The sequence below is a fragment of the Vigna unguiculata genome, chromosome 7, assembly GCF_004118075.2.
Source record: "Vigna unguiculata cultivar IT97K-499-35 chromosome 7, ASM411807v1, whole genome shotgun sequence".
NCBI lineage: Eukaryota > Viridiplantae > Streptophyta > Magnoliopsida > Fabales > Fabaceae > Vigna > Vigna unguiculata.
The window spans coordinates 29,965,594-29,988,642 of record NC_040285.1 but is presented as its reverse complement, the minus strand read 5'-3'; the positions used below and the strand labels follow the sequence as shown (position 1 = coordinate 29,988,642).

The 23,049-nt window shown below is 31.5% G+C and overlaps 2 protein-coding genes across 3 annotated transcripts; both read right to left on the bottom strand.

Moving 5' to 3' along the window:
- Nucleotides 1-4,837: 4,837 nt before the first annotated feature.
- On the bottom strand, nt 4,838-12,729 carry LOC114192276. 2 transcript variants are annotated; one of them, XM_028081947.1, is made up of 8 exons: nt 12,348-12,727; nt 11,755-11,894; nt 11,476-11,575; nt 11,251-11,349; nt 10,301-10,648; nt 9,265-9,357; nt 8,968-9,174; nt 4,838-5,295 (listed from the first exon to the last, which is right to left on the bottom strand). In XM_028081947.1, exons 1-8 carry the CDS (start codon nt 12,663-12,665, stop codon nt 5,038-5,040), a joined length of 1,563 nt encoding a protein of 520 aa, XP_027937748.1. In that variant the 5' UTR covers nt 12,666-12,727; the 3' UTR covers nt 4,838-5,037. The 2 variants fall into 2 exon arrangements, with proteins under 2 accessions (XP_027937748.1, XP_027937749.1); XM_028081948.1 differs by lacking the exon at nt 4,838-5,295 and adding an exon at nt 5,308-7,259 and having other exon boundaries at nt 12,348-12,729.
- Nucleotides 12,730-18,163: 5,434 nt separating this feature from the next.
- Nucleotides 18,164-22,824, bottom strand: LOC114190703. The gene is made up of 4 exons (XM_028079683.1): nt 22,288-22,824; nt 19,903-21,132; nt 19,755-19,825; nt 18,164-18,988 (listed from the first exon to the last, which is right to left on the bottom strand). Exons 1-4 carry the CDS (start codon nt 22,732-22,734, stop codon nt 18,667-18,669), a joined length of 2,070 nt encoding a protein of 689 aa, XP_027935484.1. The 5' UTR covers nt 22,735-22,824; the 3' UTR covers nt 18,164-18,666.
- Nucleotides 22,825-23,049: the final 225 nt, after the last annotated feature.

Here is a 23,049-nt window from a genome sequence, read left to right as displayed (position 1 = left end):
ACTTATTTGTTTATTATGCCCCACTTATTTGCCTTTTTTTTTTCAAAGCAGCCACCTAGTGCAAATAATAAGGGTTTATTTAAGTAACTTTTATCAAACTTGTGATACATAAGAAGTCCATCCTTGGATAATAAAAGAAAAAATTGATCAATAAATTTTAAAACTTTATACTCAAACTTATACGTAGCTCTCGACTTATTTGGTTATCATGCCCCACTTATTTGCCTTTTTTTTTCTTGAAGGCAGCCACCTAGTGCAAGTAATAAGAGTTAATTTTTTTAACTTATAATCAAACTTGTGATACATAAGAAGTGCATCCCTCTGGATAATAAAAGAAAAAATTTATAATTAAATTTTAAAACTTTTTACGATAACTAATATGTAGCTCTCCACTTATTTGTTTATTATGCTCCACTTATTTGCCTTGTTTTTCCTCAAGGCAACGACCTAGTGCAAGTAATAAGGGTTGAATTTTGTAACTTATAATCAAACTTGTGATACATAAGAAGTGAATACCTTAGGATAATAAAAGCAAAAATTGATCACTAAATTTTAACTTTTTTTACGAAAATTAATACGTAGCTCTCCACTTATTTGTTTATTATGCCCCATTTATTTGCCTATTTTTTTCTTCAAGGCAGTCACCTAGTGCAAGTAATAATGCTTGATTTTTTAAACTTATAATAAAACTTGTGATACATAAGAAGTGTATCCTTTAGATCCCAAAAGAAAAAATTGATTAGTAAATTCTAAATTTTTTTACGAAAATTAATACGTAGCTCTCCACTTATTTGTTTATTATGTCCCTTTTATTTGTCTATTTTTTTCTTCAAGGCAGCCACTTAGTGCAAGTAATAAGGGTTGATTTTTGTAACTTATAATCAAACTTGTGATACATAAGAAGTGCATCACTTTGGAAAATAAAAGAAAAAATTAATCAGTAAATTTTAAAATTTTTTACAAAAATTAATACGTAGCTCTCCACTTATTTGTTTATTGTGCCTCATTTATTTGTTTATTTTTTTCTTCAAGGCAGTCACCCGGGGCAAGTAATAAGGGTTGATTTTAGTAAGTAATAATCAAACTTGAAATATGTAAGAAGTGCATCCATTTGATTAATGAAAGAAAAAATTGATTAATAAATTTTAAAACTTTGTACGAAAACTAATACGTACCTCTCCATTTATTTTTTTATTGTGCCCCACTTTTTGGCCTATTTTTTTCTTCAAGGCAGCCACCTAGTTCAAGTAATAAGGGTTTATTTTTTTAACTTATAATCAACCTTGTGATACATAAGAAGTTCATCCCTTTGGAGAATAAAAGAAAAAATTGATCAATCAATTTTAAAACTTTTACCCAAACTAATACGTAGCTATGCACTTACTTGTTTATTATGCTCCATTTATTTTCCAATTTTTTTCTTCAAGGCAGCCACCTAGTGCAAGTAATAAGGGTTGATTTTTTTAACTTATAATCAAACTTGTGATACATAAGAAGTGCATCCTTTATGATGATAAAATAAAAAATTGATCACTAAATTTTAAATTTTGTTAACAATATTAATACGTAGATTTCCACTAATTTGTTTATTATGCCCTACTTATTTGCCTATTTTTTGCTTAAAGCAGTCACCTAGTACAAGTAATAAGCGTTAATTTTTGAAACTTATAATCAAACTTGTGATACATAAGAAGTTCTTTCCTTTGGATAATAAAACAAAAAATTGATAAGTAAATTTTAAAAATTTTTACAAATATTAATACGTAACTCTCCACTTATTTGTTTATTATGTCCCACTTATTTGCCTGTTTTTTTTCTTAAAGGCAGCTAGTGCAAGTAATAAGGGTTGATTTTTGTAACTTATATTCAAACTTGTGGTACATAAGAAATGCATCCCTTTGGATAATAATAAAAAAATTGATGAGCAAATGTTAAAACTTTGTACGAAAACTAATTCGTAGCTATCGACTTATTTGTTTATTATGCCCCACTTATTTGTCTATTTTTTCTTCAAGGCAGCCACCTAAGTGTAAGTAATAAGGGTTGATTTTTGTAATTTTTATCAAACTTGTGATACATAAGAAGTCCATCCCTTTGGATAATAAAAGAAAAAATTGATCAATAAATTTTAAAACTTTGTACGCAAACTAATATGTAGTTTTTCACTTATTTTTTTATTATGCCCCACTTATTTGCCTATTTTTTTCGTGAAGACAGCCATCTAGTGCAAGTACTAAGGGTTGATTTTTTTAAGTGATACATAAGAATTGCATCCATTTGGATAATATAAGAAAAAATTGATCAATAAATTTTAAAACTTTGTACGAAAGCTAATACGTAGCTCTCTACTTATTTGTTTATTATGGCCCACTTATGTGCCTATTTTTTCTTGAAGGCAGCCGTCTAGTACAATTAATAAGGGTTGATTTTTTTAACTTATAATCAAACTTGTGATACATAAGAAGTCCATCCTTTGGATAATAAAAGAAAAAATTAATCAGTAAATTTTAAAATTTTTTACCAAAATTAATACGTAGCACTCCACTTATTTGTTTATTATGTCCCATTTATTTGTCTATTTTTTTCTTTAAGGCAGTCACCCGGGGCAAGTAATAAGGGTTGATTTTAGTAACTTATAATCAAACTTGAAATACATAAGAACTGCATCCATTTGGATAATAAAAGAAAAAATTGATCAATAAATTTTAAAACTTTGTACGAAAACTAATACGTACCTCTCCACTTATTTGTTTATTGTGCCCCACTTTTTGGCCTATTTTTTTCTTCAAGGCAGCCACCTAGTGCAAGTAATAAGGGCTGATTTTTTTAACTTATAATCAAACTTGTGATACATAAGAAGTTCATCCCTTTGGATAATAAAAGAAAATTTTGATCAATAAATTTTAAAACTTTATACCCAAACTTATACGTAGCTCTCAACTTTTTTTATTATGCCCCACATATTATTTTTTTTCTTCAAGGCAGCCACTTAGTGCAAGGAATAAGGGTTGACTTTTGTAACTTTTATCAAACTTGTGATATATAAGGACTGCATCCCTTTGGATAATAAAAAAAAATTTATCTGTAAATTTTAACATTTTTTACGAAAATTAATAGGTAGCTCTCCACTTATTTTTTTAATAAGCCCCATTTATTTTCCTATTTTGTTCTTCAAGACAATCACCTAGTGCAAGTAATAAGGGTTGATTTTTGTAACTTATAATCAAAGAAGTGCATCCCTTTGGATAATAAAAGAAAAAATTTATCAGTAAATTCCACTTATTTGTTTATTATGCATTACTTATTTGCCTATATTTTTCTTCAAGGTAGCCACCTAGTGCAAGTAATAAGAGTTTATTTAAGTAACTTTTATCAAATTTGATACATAAGAAGTGCATGCCTTTGCATAATAAAAGAAAAAATTGGTTAGTAAATTTTAAAACTTTTTACGAAAACTAATACGTAATTCTCCATTATTTTGTTTCTTATGCTCCACTTATTTGCCTATTTAAACTTGGGATACATAAGAAGTGCTTTCCTTTGGATAATAAAAGAAAAAAATTGATCAGTAATATACGAATATTAATACGTACCTCTCCACTTATTTCTTTATTATGTCTCATTTATTTGTTTATGTTTTTCTTAACGGCAGCCACCTAGGGTAAGTAATAAGAGTTGATCTTAGTAACTTATAATTAAACTTGTCATACATAAGAAGTGCATCCATTTGGATAATAAAAGAAAAAATTGATCAATAAATTTTAAAACTTTGTGCGAAAACTAATACGTACCTCTCCACTTATTTGTTTATTATGCCCCACTTACTTGTCTATTCTTTTCTTCAAGGCAGCCACCTAGTGCTAGTAATAAGTGTTAATTTTTGTAGTTTATAATCAAACTAATGGTACATAAGAAGTCAATCCCTTTGCATAATAATAAAAAAATTTATGAGCAAATGTTAAAATTTTGTAGGAAAGCTAATTCGTAGCTCTCGACTTATTTGTTTATTATGTCCCATCTATTTGCCTATTTTTTTCTTCAAGGTAGCCTCCTAGTGCAAGTAATAAGGGTTAATTTTTGTATCTTATAATCAAACTTGTGGTACATAAAAAGTGCATCCTTTGTGATAATAAAAAAAATTGATCAGTAAACTTATAATCAAACTTGTGATACATAAGAAGTGCATCCCTTTGGATAATAAAAGAAAAAATTTATCCGTAAATTTTAAAACTTTTTACGAAAATTAATACATAGCTCTCCACTTATTTGTTTATTATGCCCCATTTATTTTTCTATTTTTTTCTTCAAGACAACCACCTAGTGCAAGTAATAAGGGTTGATTTCTGTAACTTATAATCAAACTTGTGATACATAAGATATGCATCCCTTTGGATAATAAAAGAAAAAATTTATAGTAAATGTTAAAACTTTATACAAAAACTAATACGTAACTATCCACTTATTTGTTTGTTTATTATGTCATATTTATTTGTCTATCTTATTTGTCTATTTTTTTTTTCTCTTCAAGTCAATATTACAATCATAATAAATACTAACAAAATAGTTTTTTGGAAACTTATAAAGATGTTAAAAAAAAATTTTAGCTGCAGCAATTTAGCATTTTAATACTTTAAAATTTTCAAATAGATAATGGAGAGTTAAAAATCCGCTCACCGCGCCACCTCAGTATCAATCAATTTGAATTGTATTATGGTCCCCTTTTATCTATCAGAATATGATCATGTAGATCAATTGTTCCATCAAGCACTTCACTAAAGTTGAAGACATAATTAGATCATGTTTTTTATTTATTTATTTTTGGCACACAGTTTTTTTCTTTTTTTCTTTTTTGACAATCGCACACAATTAGAAAGAGGAACACCTAAACATTAAGAGCACCTTCATTGGCAATCAATAAAAAATGGAGAACCTCTAACATAGAACTGGCTCCCAATACAAGGATAACCTATAACCTAATATAATATAAGAAACATTAGTTCAGAGACCACCCCTTTTCCCAACCAAAAAAAAACAATGTTAAAGCCCAGGAATAGATTCAAGATTGTACTTTTCGGAAGATTCAGTATTCCTCTTCTCTTGTAATGTTGGTGGCGTCATGCCATCAATAGCTTGCAGGTATGCGTAGGAAGCAGTTCTATTAAATGGTGGGCTTGGATTGCTGATTCTGCTCGCAAGGAAGCGACGGATCAGGCCCCTCAGAAATGGAGCCATGGTTTCTGGCTCGTGTTCCAAGTAATACATTATTCCTCCCATACACAGAGAAAACAAGAAAACCTGTACAAGTTGAAAGCATGAAATGAAACAATTTCTGTAGTTGTCGCAATTCCTAAACCATGAAGAACCTTAAACCCTTAAGAAAAATGAAAACAAGAATGATGAACATGATTAACTATGAAATGAAGAAGACAATAAATGAGCGGCAATGGTGGGAGGCATTGTTTTCAAACTGATCACATTCACTAACTGCATGGATATATTGAAGGTCAAAAAACATCTATCAGTAAAAACTAATTTTTTTCTCAAACAGCGTACGGCTGTTACAAGAATACAAGAAAGTATTTTCGAAAAATGCTAGAAAAACAGACCAGAAAAGAGTTAACTCATTGCAATTTGAGAAGTTAACAGAAAACTGGACAAGGAGATGTGATTGGTGAGTCATGTCATGTACTTCAAGAAACCTTCTTTCTCCTTGCTTGCAATCCATGGCACTTCCTTTTCTTGTTACTTCTCATAAACGTCTTCCAGTAATTGTAAAAGACTTGATTCAAAATCTGTTGATCCTCAAATCAAGACTTGCCAAGAAAAGTTTGGAAGAGTAAATTAGAAACTGTGGTCAGAGGTTCATTTGTTGAGGTTGCTCGAGTTGACCCAATTTTGTCTCCTCGAGAAGCAAAGATCAAGTAGATGAAGAAAATCATACCACTTAAGATTTTCAGCTTGTTTTCTAAGGCCATTAAGAAGGAACAAGGTACATGAAGGATATTTCATATGTCCCACAAATAGTCTTATCTCTGTAGACAACTATTTGAACTATTAACTTTCTCTCGTTACTTTGTATCTCAATACCCTAGCACAAGGAAGACAATTTTAATTGCTAAGGAGCATACTAGAATCTATAGGTTAGTGTCCAAAACAAAGGAGGTCATAAGTCATCATGCAACATCAGAATCATGGGTACTTTCCAAATATGGCTTCATCATAGAAGACTTGGGCATCCCTCATTCAACCTTATCAAATCTGTGTTCACTCCTTTGTTTACCAAAAAGTCTCTTGAGTATTTTAATTGTTATATAGCAATTGTCAAAGCATCACCGTGCATCTTATTTTATTAGTAATATAAAGAGTAATTTCTCATTTGATTTTAACTACTCTAATGTTTGAGGACCTATTTTAGAATCTATTTCTGGAATAAAACGGTATGATACTTTTATTCATGATTATACATGCCTCACATATGAAAAGTAAATATGTGTTATTTCAAATCTCTGTTAATTTTCTTCATCTTGTCTAAATTCAATTTGGAAAAAAAAAAGAACTAGATTTGATAATAGCGCTGAATATGTGAATCATGAATTCTCCAAATTTTTGTCTCATAAAAGTATTATTCATGAACTAACACGTGTTAACATTCCACAACAATATGGGGTTGCAAAAAGGAAGAATTGTCATCTTCTAGAAGTAGTTAGAGCCTTCTTTTTCTACATGTACGTTCCCAAAAGCTATGAGGGAGAAGTTGGGTTAATGGTCACATACCTCATCAATAGGTTACACATTTGTGTCTTTAATGACATTATTCCTATTGAGTTTATATTCTCTTTTGTTCCCTCTTCTCGTTTCGTGTCAAGTCTATCTTGGATATTTAGATGGGCTGTTTTTGTCACTCTTATAATTCTAGTCACAGTAAATTAGATCCTAGAACACTTAAATATGTCTTTATTGGTTATCCCTCTTAACAAAAAGGGGTACAACTGTTCTATGGATATCACCTTTCACAAAACATTTTTTTTTTGCCAGCCCTCCCGTTTCAACGGGAGAAAACACTTGAAGTGAATTAGCTCTTATTCATGTAATTACTATATCTTTGCAGGATGTCCAATATCTAAGTGATGCACAATACAGTTGGCATAGAACCGGCCTACAATGAGGAAGAAGACTAATTCTTTAACAAAAAATATTAAAGGCAACAATTCACTTTGGCTTCAGTGCAAGAAAAGTTGTCTAACTCCGAGGTAAGAATCCTGAAGATAATAGTGAGGAGGAGACACGTGTTATTGAGATTTTACCCATTGCACTGAGAAAGAAAAAAATATAGTGTGCTAAATATTGCATTTCTCAATATGTTTGCAGTGATAATCTCTCAAATAAACATCAAAGATTTAATGTTGTCATTGATACCTCAAAAATTCCTACCTCAATTCAAGAAACCATGAAAAGTGAAAACTGGACTGGACTCAACCCATGAAAGAAGATGAATGCATTACTAACCAAGCGACAAAAAGGTCGTAAAGTGCAAATGGATATTTACAGTGAAATTGGACAATAGACAAATATAAAGTCAAATTGGCTGCGAAGATTACACCAATTTGATGTGAATAATGACTTTCTTCAAGGAACTCTAGAAGAAGTATATATGGGAGATTCCTCCATGGTGATTTGAAACTCATAAGTGGAATGAATAAGGTATGTCTCTTAAATAGGTGTGGTGTGGTGATAGGCAGGGCGAGTACATTTATGTCCCCGAAGTAAAAATTTATACCCATCTTAAATGTGTATGCCATAGATGATAATCTTCTTAAATGTGGTTGGTATATGGTATGAAATTTGATATGGAGATTATACTATAATAGGCATGCCATGGATGATAATCTTCTTAAATGTGATTGGTATATGGTCATTGTGGGAAACACATTGAAAATGTTGCACACTAGTCCATTCGTTCTTAAGTTCTAGTTAATTCATGTGTGCATGATCATATTAATCATAAAAGGCTTGATTGGGTGTTGCTATGTACTGATGCTTCGTATTAATCATCAAGCTGCCATCTTTTTTTGTCACTGATGGCATTAGGTGTAGCCAAAAATCTACTTGTTTTGAATGATGTATGACTCATTATTCCAAAAATCTACATGTCTTCTCTATCTTAATATTTGGTAATTTGTGCTCTTATTATGGAAAATCTATGCTGAAAGATTTCAGCATTCTAAAAGCATTTGGCATCTCTATTAAAGTGGATCTAGTTCCTTCTGTCATACCAGTACTTTTGGCTATCTCCACCCTGTTTTTGGATGAAGTACAATATTGGTGGAGCTGCTCATGGTGCTCTTGGTCTTGCAGCCTGTGGGGACCTATTTCATGGTAGAGCTGCTGTCATTGTTGGTTGTTTCACTAACTATCTTGGTCTACAATTAGTTAATTATGCAAACTTCCTGGTGCTATCCGAGGTATTGGAATTGCAATTGAGAAAGGATGGTATAGTCTATGAATTGAAAGAGACTCTACGTTGGTAGTTCAAGCTTTCTGCCACTATCACATTGTTCTCTGGCATCTTCATAATCGGTGGCAGAATATGTTGTGTAGCTTGGGAGTATGAGATTTCATGCATCTCATATAAATAGAGAGAAACCATTGTGCAAACGAACTCTCTGCTCTGGGGATTAGACACAGACGTACATGTCATGGGATCTTATTCCAGATTTTACTGTTTGATTTCTTTCTATAGGATTAGATGAAGTCTACCAAGTCAGAGGTTTGTTTCTTGAGTGAGGTTTGTACAGTCCCTTCATTTTCTTTTATATTTTTTGTTATTTTTTATGATATTTATGTATGCAGCAAATAATTAATATAGCTTGGTATGTCAACCTAGTCGGAATTGAAATTTATATGGTGATGGTTTTGCATTCCTTCTTTACTTAAAAAGAAATAAATAAATAAGTCAAGAGGGCATACCTCAGCATTCCTGATATTTGGAAGGAGGTGCCTGTTCACCAAGATATACCATAGAGAATCTCCTGCTCTGGGAAGAACATATAAAGCTAGCTCACCACGCTTAGCTTTTTTCTCCAGTAGCACAGATAGGGCAGATATTCCACCTGCTATCCAATATACCAGCTTGTGATCTCTTGAAAAAACTTTTCTATGTAAACATATGACTGCCTGCATAACCAGAAAGACACACAGAACATTAAAATTACATTTACCAATAAAAAATATTATAGTAACAATGAGAGCAACAACAAAATACACCTGAAAGATTCCAACGAAAGCAGACAAAAATGTCGTCGAGCGAACACCTCCGTTGATGGCAAGCCAGAAAGTACGGAAAGGAGCATCAGTGAACTGAAAAACAAACTTTCACATCAGTAAAAGAAAAATATAAAAAATTACAGAAATGTCAGCAGTAAAAGTTAAGAGTAGTAACGCTGATTGATGTAGACAGAAGTTGGTTATCTTATTCAAAGCACAAAAACAACTCTGTTAAAATTAGCAAGATTTCAGTAAAACATTTGTTTCAATCTTAAAATTAAAAAATAACACTGAAAATACAAAAAAATCAAAATGGTTAGATTGAAGAAAAGGGTGAAGAATGAAACCACAAATACAAGTAATCATCATAAGTGTTCAATTACCTATACCCTAATGAACTATTTCAAACTGCGGGAACTGAGACACCTCGACAAGTGCACTATATTAGGATAAAGATAAGGAGCCTATGCTTAAGAAATCCTCAATAGGAAACTGGAAATCAGTACTGAACTTTGAAAAATTCTTCATTTAACTATTCTCATGTACTAAATTGCATGAAAAGGAAAAAATAACAATTTCAAACTTGAATGTCCACTACGTGTTACTTTAAATTAAAACAAGAATGGCAGTAAGTAGCTAAGTTGTAGCATAAAGTTAAGAGTAAATAGTGTTATGCACTGACCAATCACAAAATGTCATATAGGTTATATGGTCAAGTTCGTTGACTCTTACAATAACAATAGCTTAAAAGTCATACATAACTGTGTGCTTTACACTGACAATGCATAAAAATTTAAAATTTAAAGTTTTGTAAGCCAGCAAAATAAAAAAGGGAACCTAACCACCGGCAATTTACTAGCTGTGTTTTCCTTTCAGTGCCTTAGAAAGGACACTTGCCACAAACACTTCCAAATTATGCATAACAGTTCTCTTTACAAAGAAAAAAAAAAGAAAAAAAAAAACCTATTTTCTTGATAAATTATGCAAGTATATGATTTGCCGATATACTAACAGAAATAATTTAGTAAGAAAATACCTTCTGTAGGTGCAGAACAACAAAAGGCACAAAGGTCAAAGAGAAGTAAAGCGGGAATGTTTTCTTAAACGTTGTTGAAGTTGCCTTTACTTGATGGGCTAAACAAGAATTTGTTTCAGGATGAATGATGGAACATGGAATAATGGAGGGAAATCCTTCCAACTTTACATAGTCAGACCTTCCTACATGAGATAAGTAGGTATGTAGTGAAGTAACATCAACTGGATGACCTCTACAACTATCCCTCACAGCCTTGTACACAGGCTCTGCAACTGGCCCAGTATTCTGAATAAAGTCTTGATAGGATTTTGGCAAGCTCTCTGGACGCATAACAAAGGCATACATAACCTGAAATATTTTTTTAATTGTAAAATTAATAAAAGTAATTTCATGAAACATGACAAAAGATGAGATGCTATAGACAACAATTTTAAGGTTTACATTACATGAAAGCAATAATGACAAATATTTTACAGATAATTGAGGAACTCATCAAGCATCTCCCAAGAAACAATCAAGTATAAGATATTAACTACTCGTTATACAAGGTAATTTACTTAACATTTTGAGCATAAGAGGAATCAGCTACATGGGCTATATTAAGACAAATACAGAATAAACATTCCCACAAGGCGTCTCCCAGCTAATTATAAGAAAGTGCTAAATGATAGAAACGTGTTATTGTGAAATGACTTGTGAGAAAAGTAAAAAGTGTTGTATTTTGTCCAACAACTATTCATTTTTTTCTCTCCCCAGGATTGGCTATGTATGAAGCTTTGTAACAATAAAAGCTTTTTCATCAAATAACATTCTTGCTCATATCTATAAAAATGCTTCACGCTAGTTTTATTGTAATTTTACCAATATCAATTATCAGACACACATAAAGATTACAAAGTGATAGTTAACAGTAAACCCTAGCCCAAAAATTCAGAGTGAGGATTAAATACCTGTGCACAAGCAATAGCAAACAGCAATGAATCTCCATGCCTCCAATGACTCCCCCAAAGGTGAAACTTGTTCTTAGACTTTGCAGAGTTATAAGCACACTAGTATATAAGAATATGCATTAGCCTGGCATATGCAAATCGTTTACAAAAGGCTAAAAATGCATTAAATACATCCACGTAAGTCAGATTGCTCAGAAATCATTTCGGGGATACACTTTAGAATACCTGGGCCAGCCTAGCCAACAGGTACAAAGCCAGTGTACGTCTCCTATTTGAATCATTCAACGCCAAAATTGAGAAACCAGCTACTGAACCTGCTAAAATGCTGCACCATCATCGCCCTAAACAAAGTCATAAATAAGCAACAGGTGCAAACACAAACAGCATAAAACAATATCCAAGTATTTTAAATATAGATGAACAAAAATTTTAAAAATAAAATAAATCATTCAAGTAGAAAAGCCAGAAAAATAAATCAAGGAAGTGGTTCGACTTGCAACTTACGCATTAAGTGGTGTCTCTTTCTTTCTCAATTTACGCAACAAACATCTAAGAGCATGATAAGATCCAGTGAAACCACCAAAAAGTAAACCAATTCGGCATGCTTCTTCCCTTACTATTAGATCTTTCTCTGAAACAAGTTGCTGGAAACAACAAAAAACAACATCCATAACCTCACATATTCTTCACTAGTACAAACACCGAAATACTAACATCTACAACAATACTGTCAATACTTCCACGCAATATACATATTACCTAACAACAACTTAAAGCTACACAGTTCCACTCAAGAATATTAGCTACAAAAGAATTGAACCGAACTGAATAACATATGCTGGATCAATTTCAATAAAATATATTAAAATAAAGTATATGAAATCGCAATTGCTTTAAATTCCACTTTAAGCTACTCCAAAACGCTGATTCTGTTACTTTCTGCTCATTCCGATCAAAACACGACTAAAGTTTAAGAGAAAATGTTTCAGATAAACAAACAAACCTCAAATCTGACACGAGGAGGAGATTTTATTCGAGTAAAAAATCAATGTTGTTATAGAAGGCAAATTCGGAACCCTAATTTGATTTGAACTAACCTTGAGATCGAGGAGAGAGGAGTAGGACTGCCTCCGAACGAGCTTGAAGGCGCGGAGAAGTATACCAATGCCGACTCTGACGCCATAGGAGAGAAGGAAGGTCTGACAGAGGTTGCCAATGGCGTGAGCGACGCATGATTCGTCGGGGCCATGATCGCAGGGAGGCGATTCCACGCGGAGGTGGTGCTGAGCATGAGCGGCGGCCCGGCGCTGCCGCCGCTGGAGCTCCTCGATGGCGTCACGGAGGCGCTCCTCCGCTTCGCGTAGTCGGCGCTCGGCGTCGGAATTATCGGACGGCGGAGGCGATGATGGTGCCATGGGATTGGAATAGAGTTACAGCCCCACCATTCTTTGGTTTGAAAACCGATCACACCAAGTTAGTCATTCATTCCTTTTATTAATTGCTCTGTTCTCAGTTTACTTTCTAATTCCAAGTTAAACATACTTTTTAATAATAATAATAATAATAATAATAATAATAATAATAATAATAATAATAATAATAATAATAATAATAAGTTTATTATAGGTTAAATTGTCTGAATTATTTGGAAAAAAAATAATTAATTATTAATATTAAATTATTGTAATTAGATTACTGATTTTCTACGGATTTTATAATTGAATCTTTTAATGACAATTAAAATTGTTAGAAATATTGAATTTGGGATTCTAGAAAAAACATAATTACAAATTAATGTAAAAACTAATTAAAATTTTCAATTAAGGAACCTATTAAAGACTTTAACAGTAACTATTTAATAACGAAATTAAAATAGAAGCTCTCCAAAATCAAGAGGAGACGTTAAACTCGTGTATTTCCGTTTTTCAACACTTTCTTCGTGAGAGTCTGACGTGGAACATTTTGTCTTGGTGCATGATCGTTGTATGTGTGAGAAAAAACAAAAAGAAAAGTTCATGATATGGGTATGTAAAACAGACAAGTGAGATATTACTAAATCATTTCAAAGTATTATTTTTAATAGTTTCCAATGGACGCTATTTAATTATTTTCTAAAATTTATATGGATATTTTTATGTATAAATAATGTATTTCTATTATATTATAAGTGTCTATTAATTGTCGTTTTCTCAGTTTATTACTTTAAAAAAATCATATTTTTCATATTTTTTTTTAAGTGCATTATAGTGTGTGATTTCTTAAAAACGTGGCAACCATGTTATTATTGTTGCATAATTAAAAACAATCATATCAGAGAGTAGTTCTTGTTTGAAACTATATGTGTTTGAATGATGTAACATACTAACATGGGTGATGGAAGCAGTTCTGATTTTCTCATTGGTAATATCAATATGAGTAAGTTATTGACAAAGCAGTTTATTCTTCAAAAAAAAAAAAATAGATAGGTAAAAAGAAATTTTTTCAATTATGAAAGTAACGGGAGTGTATTTAGTGTAAAAGAACACATTTGTGTAATTCGCGTTTAGAAGTTTGGTTGTACATTTGTAAAGATTGAGTTTTTAGAAATAAAAGTTTTAGCTAACATTTTTTAGTTCAGGTGAAGCTTGAAATTGAAATGTTTATGAATAGTGAAGGTGGGATGAAGGTGTATCGGTGATGATTTCTTCTACAAAATATGATCATCTTAGGTATGTTTAGTTAGATTACACATAGGAATATAGAGCACTTGTTTTGAATATTATTTTGTACGTTCTTATTTCAAATTTTGGTAGAGTGGAATTGATGTTTGGTATATAGACAATGGTATTTTGATATCAGAATACTCTTTTACATCTATTTGACAGTATTTTTTATTATTATTATTTTTTTAGAAATACAAAAGTTAATTTTGTTAAAATTATTTTATTTTTATAAAAGTTGTTAGATAACATTTTTCAGAATTTAATAGAGTGAAATGGACATAGACAATATAAAACAAAAGGCATGAAGTAGTGAATATGATAAAGATAGTCATCAAAGATAATCAACCAACAATAAACATGTTTGTGTTGAACTTGATTAATGTATCTATGAAAAAAATGTAATGATTACTTACCTAATACATTTTAGAGTAGGAGTTATTTCAGGCTTGTTAAATTCCAATAAAAGAAATAAAGAACATAGATCGAATAAAAGTCCAATCAAGAAGGTAAAATAGACATATTTTGTTGTCACAGATATTGTCTGCAAAAGACATTAAGAATAAGATGTTTAATAGTGATTATTTAGATGAAGTTGTTCTTGATAAGACATCTAAAAATAAGGATAATGAGGTATAATTTGGGATTAGAGTTTTATTCTATCAAATAATTAAAAGATTATATATTGAGGTAAAATTTTTGGACCTTAAAAAGGTTAGACTTTGAGATTCATTAATTTGGAGATTAGATCGTTGGGACAAAGAAGGAATTTGAAATTAGTCAATAATGTCATAATTTTATAATTACCATAAATAGAAATTCTTGCAAAAGATAACTTTTAGGTTTACTTGGCCTTATAGGTAAATATTGTAATATAGGATCGTCTTAGATTTTGAGTGAATTTAGGTTTTGAATGAAAGTGAATATGAACCCTATAACGAATGGAAGAAGAATGAAAGACGTTGATTTGGGAGTTTGCGAAACGGGAGGAAAACACACTAATTAAAAAAGATTCCAAAATAAGTGAGGAAGATCCAGCATTTTGGATATGAGATTCAAATATAAGGACTAGTGGTTTCAAGCCTCGAGACTTATAGAAAACTCAATTTTTCATATAACTCAAATATAAAGTGTTTCACAAGGACTTATATATTGTGGACCAAAACACCAAAAAGTTCAACATGACTAACGGTCTGATAAGACTCAAACATAAACATTACAAAACTTACAAAAAGGAATTCATATTTTATGATCCAAATCTAATCTGAGATGTCTTTGAATTTTATCAACTCTTCCCGAACTCTAATTTTCTATGGTGGTCCTAACCAAGACTCCATCATATTGATTACTCTCTAATTTAAAAAATTGAATTTTATGAATTATGTTGACAAATGTTATCCAAAAGATGTAGTTATAGACATAGAGTAACAACAATGAACGGATAAAATATTTAGTTAATCACATATTTTAATGAGATTTAGCTATCAAAAAATAGAAGTGAACTTGGAGGCCTAAAGAAAATCAAGAGAAGAGTGTAGTTAAAGATTATAATAAGACAAAATGTAGAAGAGACATTGAAAAATATAGGTGCAAAAATATGAAAATGAGGGACATAATAATACGACATGTAAACACATACTACCACTAAAATGAGAATTTTGTTACACAAATATAATATTTTCAATTGATATCATAGTAAATAAATAATGCATATATTATCTTTTAGGACGTCGATTTAATCTTTAAATATTTGAGGTATTACCAATTTAGTTTTAAGAAAATAATAATAATTTACTTTCTAAGTAGGTGAAGTAAATAAATTAAACCATAATATAATAATTTAATAATAAAATATTGTTTTATTTATGGTTAACTTGATTTTTAAAATATATTTGAATGTAAAAATAGTTTTATAAAATTTAATATTAAGATACTATTGTAGAACTTCAATATTAGAATACATAGTTTATTCTCTTATGAACTAAGAGGATTTAAATGTATTTTCTATAAAATTAACTTGTAAAGTAAATATTTCTTCTTCTTCCATGGACTAAAGGATTTAAATGCATTTGTTATAGAATTAATTTTTCAATGTCTTTTATGAACGAGACGATTAACTTATTTAGTGATATATAGTTCTTATTATTCTAATGGTTGACCACATGTATCATAGTCTAATGATGTTTCACTTCTAACTACACATCAATCTTTTGTATGGTTATGTGCATAGAGGAGAGAAATGTGTTAAAAAAACGTACTAAATCATTTTGTTTTCAACGAAATGGTGAAAGCGCGATTTATAAAAATAAAGAGCAACTTTCTATACAAAATTCAAGAAATTTGTGATGAAAAGTAAACAAATGAATTATTTTATTAATATGTAAATTACATAATAATCAAGATAAAACAAATAATTAATTATATCATAAATGTTTTATTAATAATATGTATTTATGTGATATATTACCTTGTTAGGAAGATATAATCATTTACCTAAAAAACATATAATTCATTTTGGGAATTTAAAAATATAATTTATTATATAGTAAGCATTTATAGAACTTTCGTGTTTTATCTATTAAGATAATAAATAAATTTATTTCATTTTCTACTTGGTTTTATCTTCTTTTTTATAATTTAAGCAATCTTAATTTCACTTTTTTCTTTTATTTTACTTTCTCACTTTTAATAATTTCATCTGAATAAATAAGGTTGGTTTTGCATTTCCTTTTATATTTATATCCAAGTGATTAATGAATGATTGATAGGTTTTATGTCACAATGTTTGAAAAAATAAAATAATATCAACTAGTCCTCCAATCATGTATCCTTATCCCAAGTCTCTTAAGTCATTGAATAATTTATTACCTTGTTTGAGTATTTATATTATTACTTCTGGAATCGTGCAAAAGTAACTATTATGTAAACATAAAACTCATTTTTCCATTGACTAATTCTTCCTAAATCTTTTCGACTCAATTTCAAACCAATTTATATTACCAGAACTTAAAATAACTCAAAATAAATTATAATACCCGCTTCTTATCTCACTTTTTAATTTAGGGTTAAATATTTTTGATTCTTTAATTTTTAATAAAAATTAGAATTGGTCTTTTTTAAAAATTTTAAATCTAATTTAGTCTCTTATCTCTAAAATTACATGAATTTAGTCTTTTAAATAAAATTTTTATAAGTTTATTTGACGTTTTAAATGTATTTCTCAACTAATATTGAAGCGAATATGTATCAAATGGTATAAACAAAAATATTATAATGAAATGGTCCAAAATTTTCAAAAGAAATTAATTTCAATTTTAACCTTTAATTTAATATGGTATGTTGCCTACAATCCGTGTATGGTTTGAACATTTTCAAACGGTTATCTAACGAATGATATGAAGGGATGTTGATAGTTCTTTCTTTGTTATTTCGTCATCCTCTCAAAGGATATATCTATTTTATTATACATGTAAATAGCATTGTTATAATATATTAGAGGTAGTGATAGCGAGGGTAATGTATAACTAAAACAATGTCTTGTTCAAAAGTTTCAAACAAAAGATCTTATAAACTTGAGGTATTTTTCTTAGTATTAAAGTGACACAGTCTAATAATGGTTTGTTATATTGAAAGAAACAATGCTCTTGACAAGAAAAAGAAAAAAATAAATGTTAAGCTTCTCGACTCGACACACCAATGGATTCAAGTGTCAAACTTATACATGACTAAGGAGAACCTTTCTCTCTGATCCTGAGAGATACCAAAGGTTAGTGGATAAATTAAATTATCTCATTGTGACTTACTTTTGCAGTGAATATAATAAGACAATTTTTAAACTCTCATTATCAATGTCATTAGGATGGAGTCGAATAGATCCTAAAATTTATTAAAATGGTTGCTAGAAAATGCCTCATTTATGAAGATCATAAGAATATTCAAATTATTAGTTATATTTATTGTAACTAAGTAAGGTCACCAAATAATAAACATTCCAAATCAAGATATTGTATTTTTGTTAGAGTTAATTTAAAATGTTGAAAAAATAACAAATAAAATGTTATGGTAAGATCAAATGAAAAAACACAATACTCAACAATAGCATAGTGTTGGTTCATATGTGACTAGGAAACTCCTCAAAGAGTTTAAATTTAAAAAAAAAAATTACAAAAAAACAAATATACCTTGTATATGACAACCAAACAGCATTACATATTACTTCTAATCATATCTATTATAATTTCATAAAAGAGAAAGTAAAGTATGATGACTTTATCATTAGATTTGTCATCTTTTACATAAATACACACATTTAGATACGGAAGTTCCATTTCAATGTTTTTCTCTTACATTAGTTTAACGAACATTATATTTATGAATAGATCTATCATCGTCTCGCTAGCATAAATTTTTTAGCTCGTGTTAAGCTGCTTCTCATGAACAGTGCCTATATTTAGGATCAGCTCACAGTTATATAGAAAGGGTAGGCTAGCTGTTCGCCGCTTTCTCCTCAGCTTCAACTCTCCTTTTAATTCCCAGTGGATGTGTTGGTGTTCCGAAGTTTGGTCGTGAAAAATGGAAAATACTCTGTTGGCTACCGAACCCACTGAATAAACCTAAATATAAATCCATGTACAAAAATATGGCCAAGAATGAAGAGGCCAAAAAAATAAGTTATTCATTTACATGTACACGGGGCAAAGGTCATGGTTTAGATCTATCATCTCCGATGCTTTACAAACATTCCATTTTTCCGTCGTTTCAAAGACTGGCCATTTTTTTTAAACTGAAAACACTTCCGGAATGTTTTCTTCTTAGTCTTCCCTAATTCTAGTTTTTTCTGATACCTACGATCTCTATATATTTCGCGCCTATTCAACCACTTGGAATAATTTTTCCCAGTCCTGCACTCAAGGAAATCTGCAAGTTCATCATAATCGGATAACTTTTTGGGGTTTCCTAATATGCAATTAAGAAACATTTCCCCATCGCAGGTTTTCTCTGTTCCATTCTCGTCGTTACAGGAGGTGAAGGAATCCGTACTGAAAAATACAGGATGGTTCAGAAAAAGCACAAAAAAGGACAACTTAATCACGCAAAACATGTCCACTTCATCACAAAATTTGAGGAAATATAAGATATTTGCCACTTTATTTCAGTGGAGCTTATGAATCCATTGCATAATCATCATTGTTTGGGGGTCTGAGAAAAAGTTCATGGGAAGATAAGAAGGGAAGGTTGCCATGTTCTTGGGAGACAAGGGTATAAGCAAAGAATGAAGGATAACACAAAGCAAAGAATGAAGGATAACACAAAGCAAAGAATGTTTGTTACAATATTTGGGTGGGAAAAAAATGCATGAATAAAATAACACAATAATAGTTCATGCAATCTAAATATCAGAAGTGGAACCAATATTAAATTAAACTACATGGAATCCCTCGAACTCTGTACCATTAATGCACTAAACTAAATGAAGTCCCTCAAGATCTAAATATTCCCCAAAATTCCAAGATAAAAGAATATGTAGTATAATCTAGTCAAATAAAGGGTAATACTTCAAGCTTTCAAAGAGTCCATAACTAGGACAGAAGACAACTGCTCCTTAACAATAACAGAAAAATTAGTGGGCCTCTAACTATGACGCTACAGAGTGTTTTTTTCTTGGGCATTACAATGAATTGAAGTTATGATGGCTACTCAAGCACCCATTAAGCAAGCCTCAAATTACATGCTTGAATAGAGAAATTGAGAATCTGTAAAGACAACACCATGTAAAGCCTAGAAAGACATAGATACGATACGTACCTCAAAGTACATGATTGAATTCTACGAAACTCTGCTACAACTTTATAGACAGATTGCTTATCTCTTGCACCCTGCAAAATTTACCAACAATTTAGAGTGAAATATAAACTAAATTCAAGTTCATGAGAACCAAAGACACACAATTCACCTTTCCACTCTTATCACATGAAATTTCGGACAAGCAAGGTGGTAATGACAAACCCTTCAATGATCCCAAAGCATGTAAATCCCCCTCTTCAAAAACAAACAGATACATCAATGCCATAAGTACGGATATACACCCCTTTGCCAGCAATTCAAGTCCATTGTTAAAACTTAAAGATAGCAAGCCTATGAAGTGCACGAGCAATGCCTCAGAGACTTTGCGATTTGATTTCTGAATTTTCATCTCATCATACAAGAAACTTTGAATTGGTAAACAGATCTTAAACTGTTGAAAATGGTCAATGATGCTGATCAAGAAATCATACTTCTCACGCACAGTGGCACTTTTCATGGTTTTCAAACAATCTGAATCACCACTATTACGTAGATACTTAATTGCTTGAAGCAATGAAACACTCATCAGCTTCATTATGGATCCAAGAAGAGATATATCTTGCGCACTAATGTTTTCCTTTATATTGTATACTGCATCTCCAGCGGCCTCTTGAGAGAAGGCTTGATGGATTAGGCAACTTAAGATTGAGGTAATCCCTTCCCTTAATGAATCATCAAATAGGTACTGTCTCTCCTTCATAAATGCAATATACTCGGCCAAAAGATCCCTTTTTGTTTTCGAAAACAATTTGCATTGATAAGAATCGCATGAATCATCTGATTTTGATAAGACTTTATTTAATCTGCTTCTGGTGCCATGCTGAATATAAGATTCAAATTTTAGCTGACCTTTGTCAAGAAGGTGTGAGTCGGAGCATTTCAATTCAACACGAAAGCCATCTATTTGCAAACTAGACACGTGTGTAGAGTACAAGATAACAGATTTTTGCAGTGCTATTAGGTTGAAATTGGCTAAAAGCTCTGAAGATAAGCCAGAACAAATGGCTTCAGAAACCATTGAAACTATGTGTGCCTGGAACATCTTTGGTGCAGCGAGCACAACAGGGTCATGCAACAACACAATGGAGGGCGCAATGCTAAGTTCAGAACATCTGAAATCCTTATCACAACGTAAAAATAATCTAACTGTGAAATCCTCAACTGCTTTCTCATCAGAAACTGACAGGATGAAATGAGAAGATAACACCTCCAGGACAATGGCAATATCACCTTGGTTGAAATGACAAACGAAAAGCTTTTCATGGATAGAAGATACTGAATCAGCCATCATAAGATACCTTCTCAATGGCTGGTGTCTTAAAAGTTCATCTGCAAATACCTGAGATAACATGTTCAAGTTTAGATTAATAGAACTCCAGTAAGAATCCTATACAAATTTCTATGTGGCAGATGTTTAAAATGCACAAAACTAGAGGGACAAGCTTTGGCACAGCGGTAGACTGTTGCCTGGTGACCTGAAATTTACAAGTTCAAATCCTGGAACAATCTCCCTGACCACAATAGGTGTAACAATCATTAATAATTAATAATTTAATATCACTATCACATAGACTTTTGGTCCCATACAAACTGGAACTAAAAACTTAAATTAGCTGATGAAACAAAAGCTACTTTTTTCCATTTACTGGTTTCCTCCACTTTATTTTATTTCCAGAAACCAGATGGTTTTACCATAAAACTAAAAGCAGAACCCATTGCCCGCCCATTGCCACATTATAGCTGTCCATCGAGGTTACACGTGGGCAGCAGATTGAAAATTTGGGGACAAAAATAAATGGTGTATGTGGAATCCAAAGTGGAAAACACATACATACAAGAAATGAGGAGGATAGAAACAATTGCATTATATAGAGAAAATGAAACAGTTTTCTTGGGCTCCAAACTGACTTGGTCATGTCAGAGGCAATATAATAATGGTTATTTGTCAAACTCGAACCAACTAGAAGTTATTCAGATTAAAAAGGAAAACTTTACTTCAAGCAGCTTAAGAAAAAAATGTTTAGCACAGTCTAACACCATTGTTAGATCCACACAAAAAATATTTACTTTACGCAGCTTCTGAAAAAAATGTTTATCACACGACCCAACAGCATTGTCTTCATAAAATAAAAATGAATCTACCATCTACTCTAAGTTAGACAGCTTTCTCAGCAAAAATATCCAAAAGATTAAGTAAAACGATAAATTCTAATTACGAAATAAGTACAACCCATTCTACCTTCTTATTTCTTATTTTGTACTACAGTAAGCACTTAAGAAGAAGTATTTTCAAACAGGTTCTAAATATACAAGAAAATGATAACAGAATTATAGATTTAAAAACTAAACAGACAAAAACCTTTTAAAACAAAAGCTACATCCAATTAGGAACCAAATCCAAAATCATATAAGATAACATTAACCCGTTAATTGGAGCATACAGCTGCAGAACACACGTATATTACAATATGAACTATATCAACACGAAACCCACCTCAAGCAGCGCGCGCAGAAACGGACGACAAGAATCATCGAGGTCCAAGTCCTCGTCGGTGAGGAAGTTGCGAAAGCGCACGCCGCGATGTTCGGAGACATGGAAAGAGAGGAAGGAATTGAGAATGCGAAGAAGAGAGCGGCCCTTGAGAAGGAAGAACTTCTGGTCGGAGTGCGGGAGCGTCAGGAGAAGAAGACAGCAGCGCAGAATGAGAGAAAGTTCTTCAACAATTGGCCACAGCCCCGAATGCGGAGGCGGAAGGGACCGAGAGAGAAGGTCATGGCGGTGGCACAAAGGAAGAGCGGAGAAGAATCGGCGGAAGATGGAGTGGAGTTGGTCGAAGAGGGTTTCGCAGACACCGCGATGGTCTTTGCCTTCGAAAATTGGATCTGGAACGGTGGCGTTGGAGAGTGTTTGGTACAGTTTAACGTATTTTGCGTCGTCCATTAGGGTTCCATAGCATCGGATCTGTCTGTGACTGAAGGCGGGAAAGAGAAGATGCAACACAAGCTTTCAAATTTCACAGTAATTTTTTCTTCTTCTTTTTTATGGACTGAATATTCTTTAGTACATGGACATTCAAATTCATATTACAATCCAAACTGCTTTATTTCTAATTTTTCTATAACCTTTTTAAAATTCATTTTATCATTAGTTTGATATTTATTATAAATATTTACTCTTAGGTCGAAAAAATAATTAAATTCACCTATTTTTGTTTAACTCCAGAACTAATTCACTAACTAAAATTGAGTTTTATAA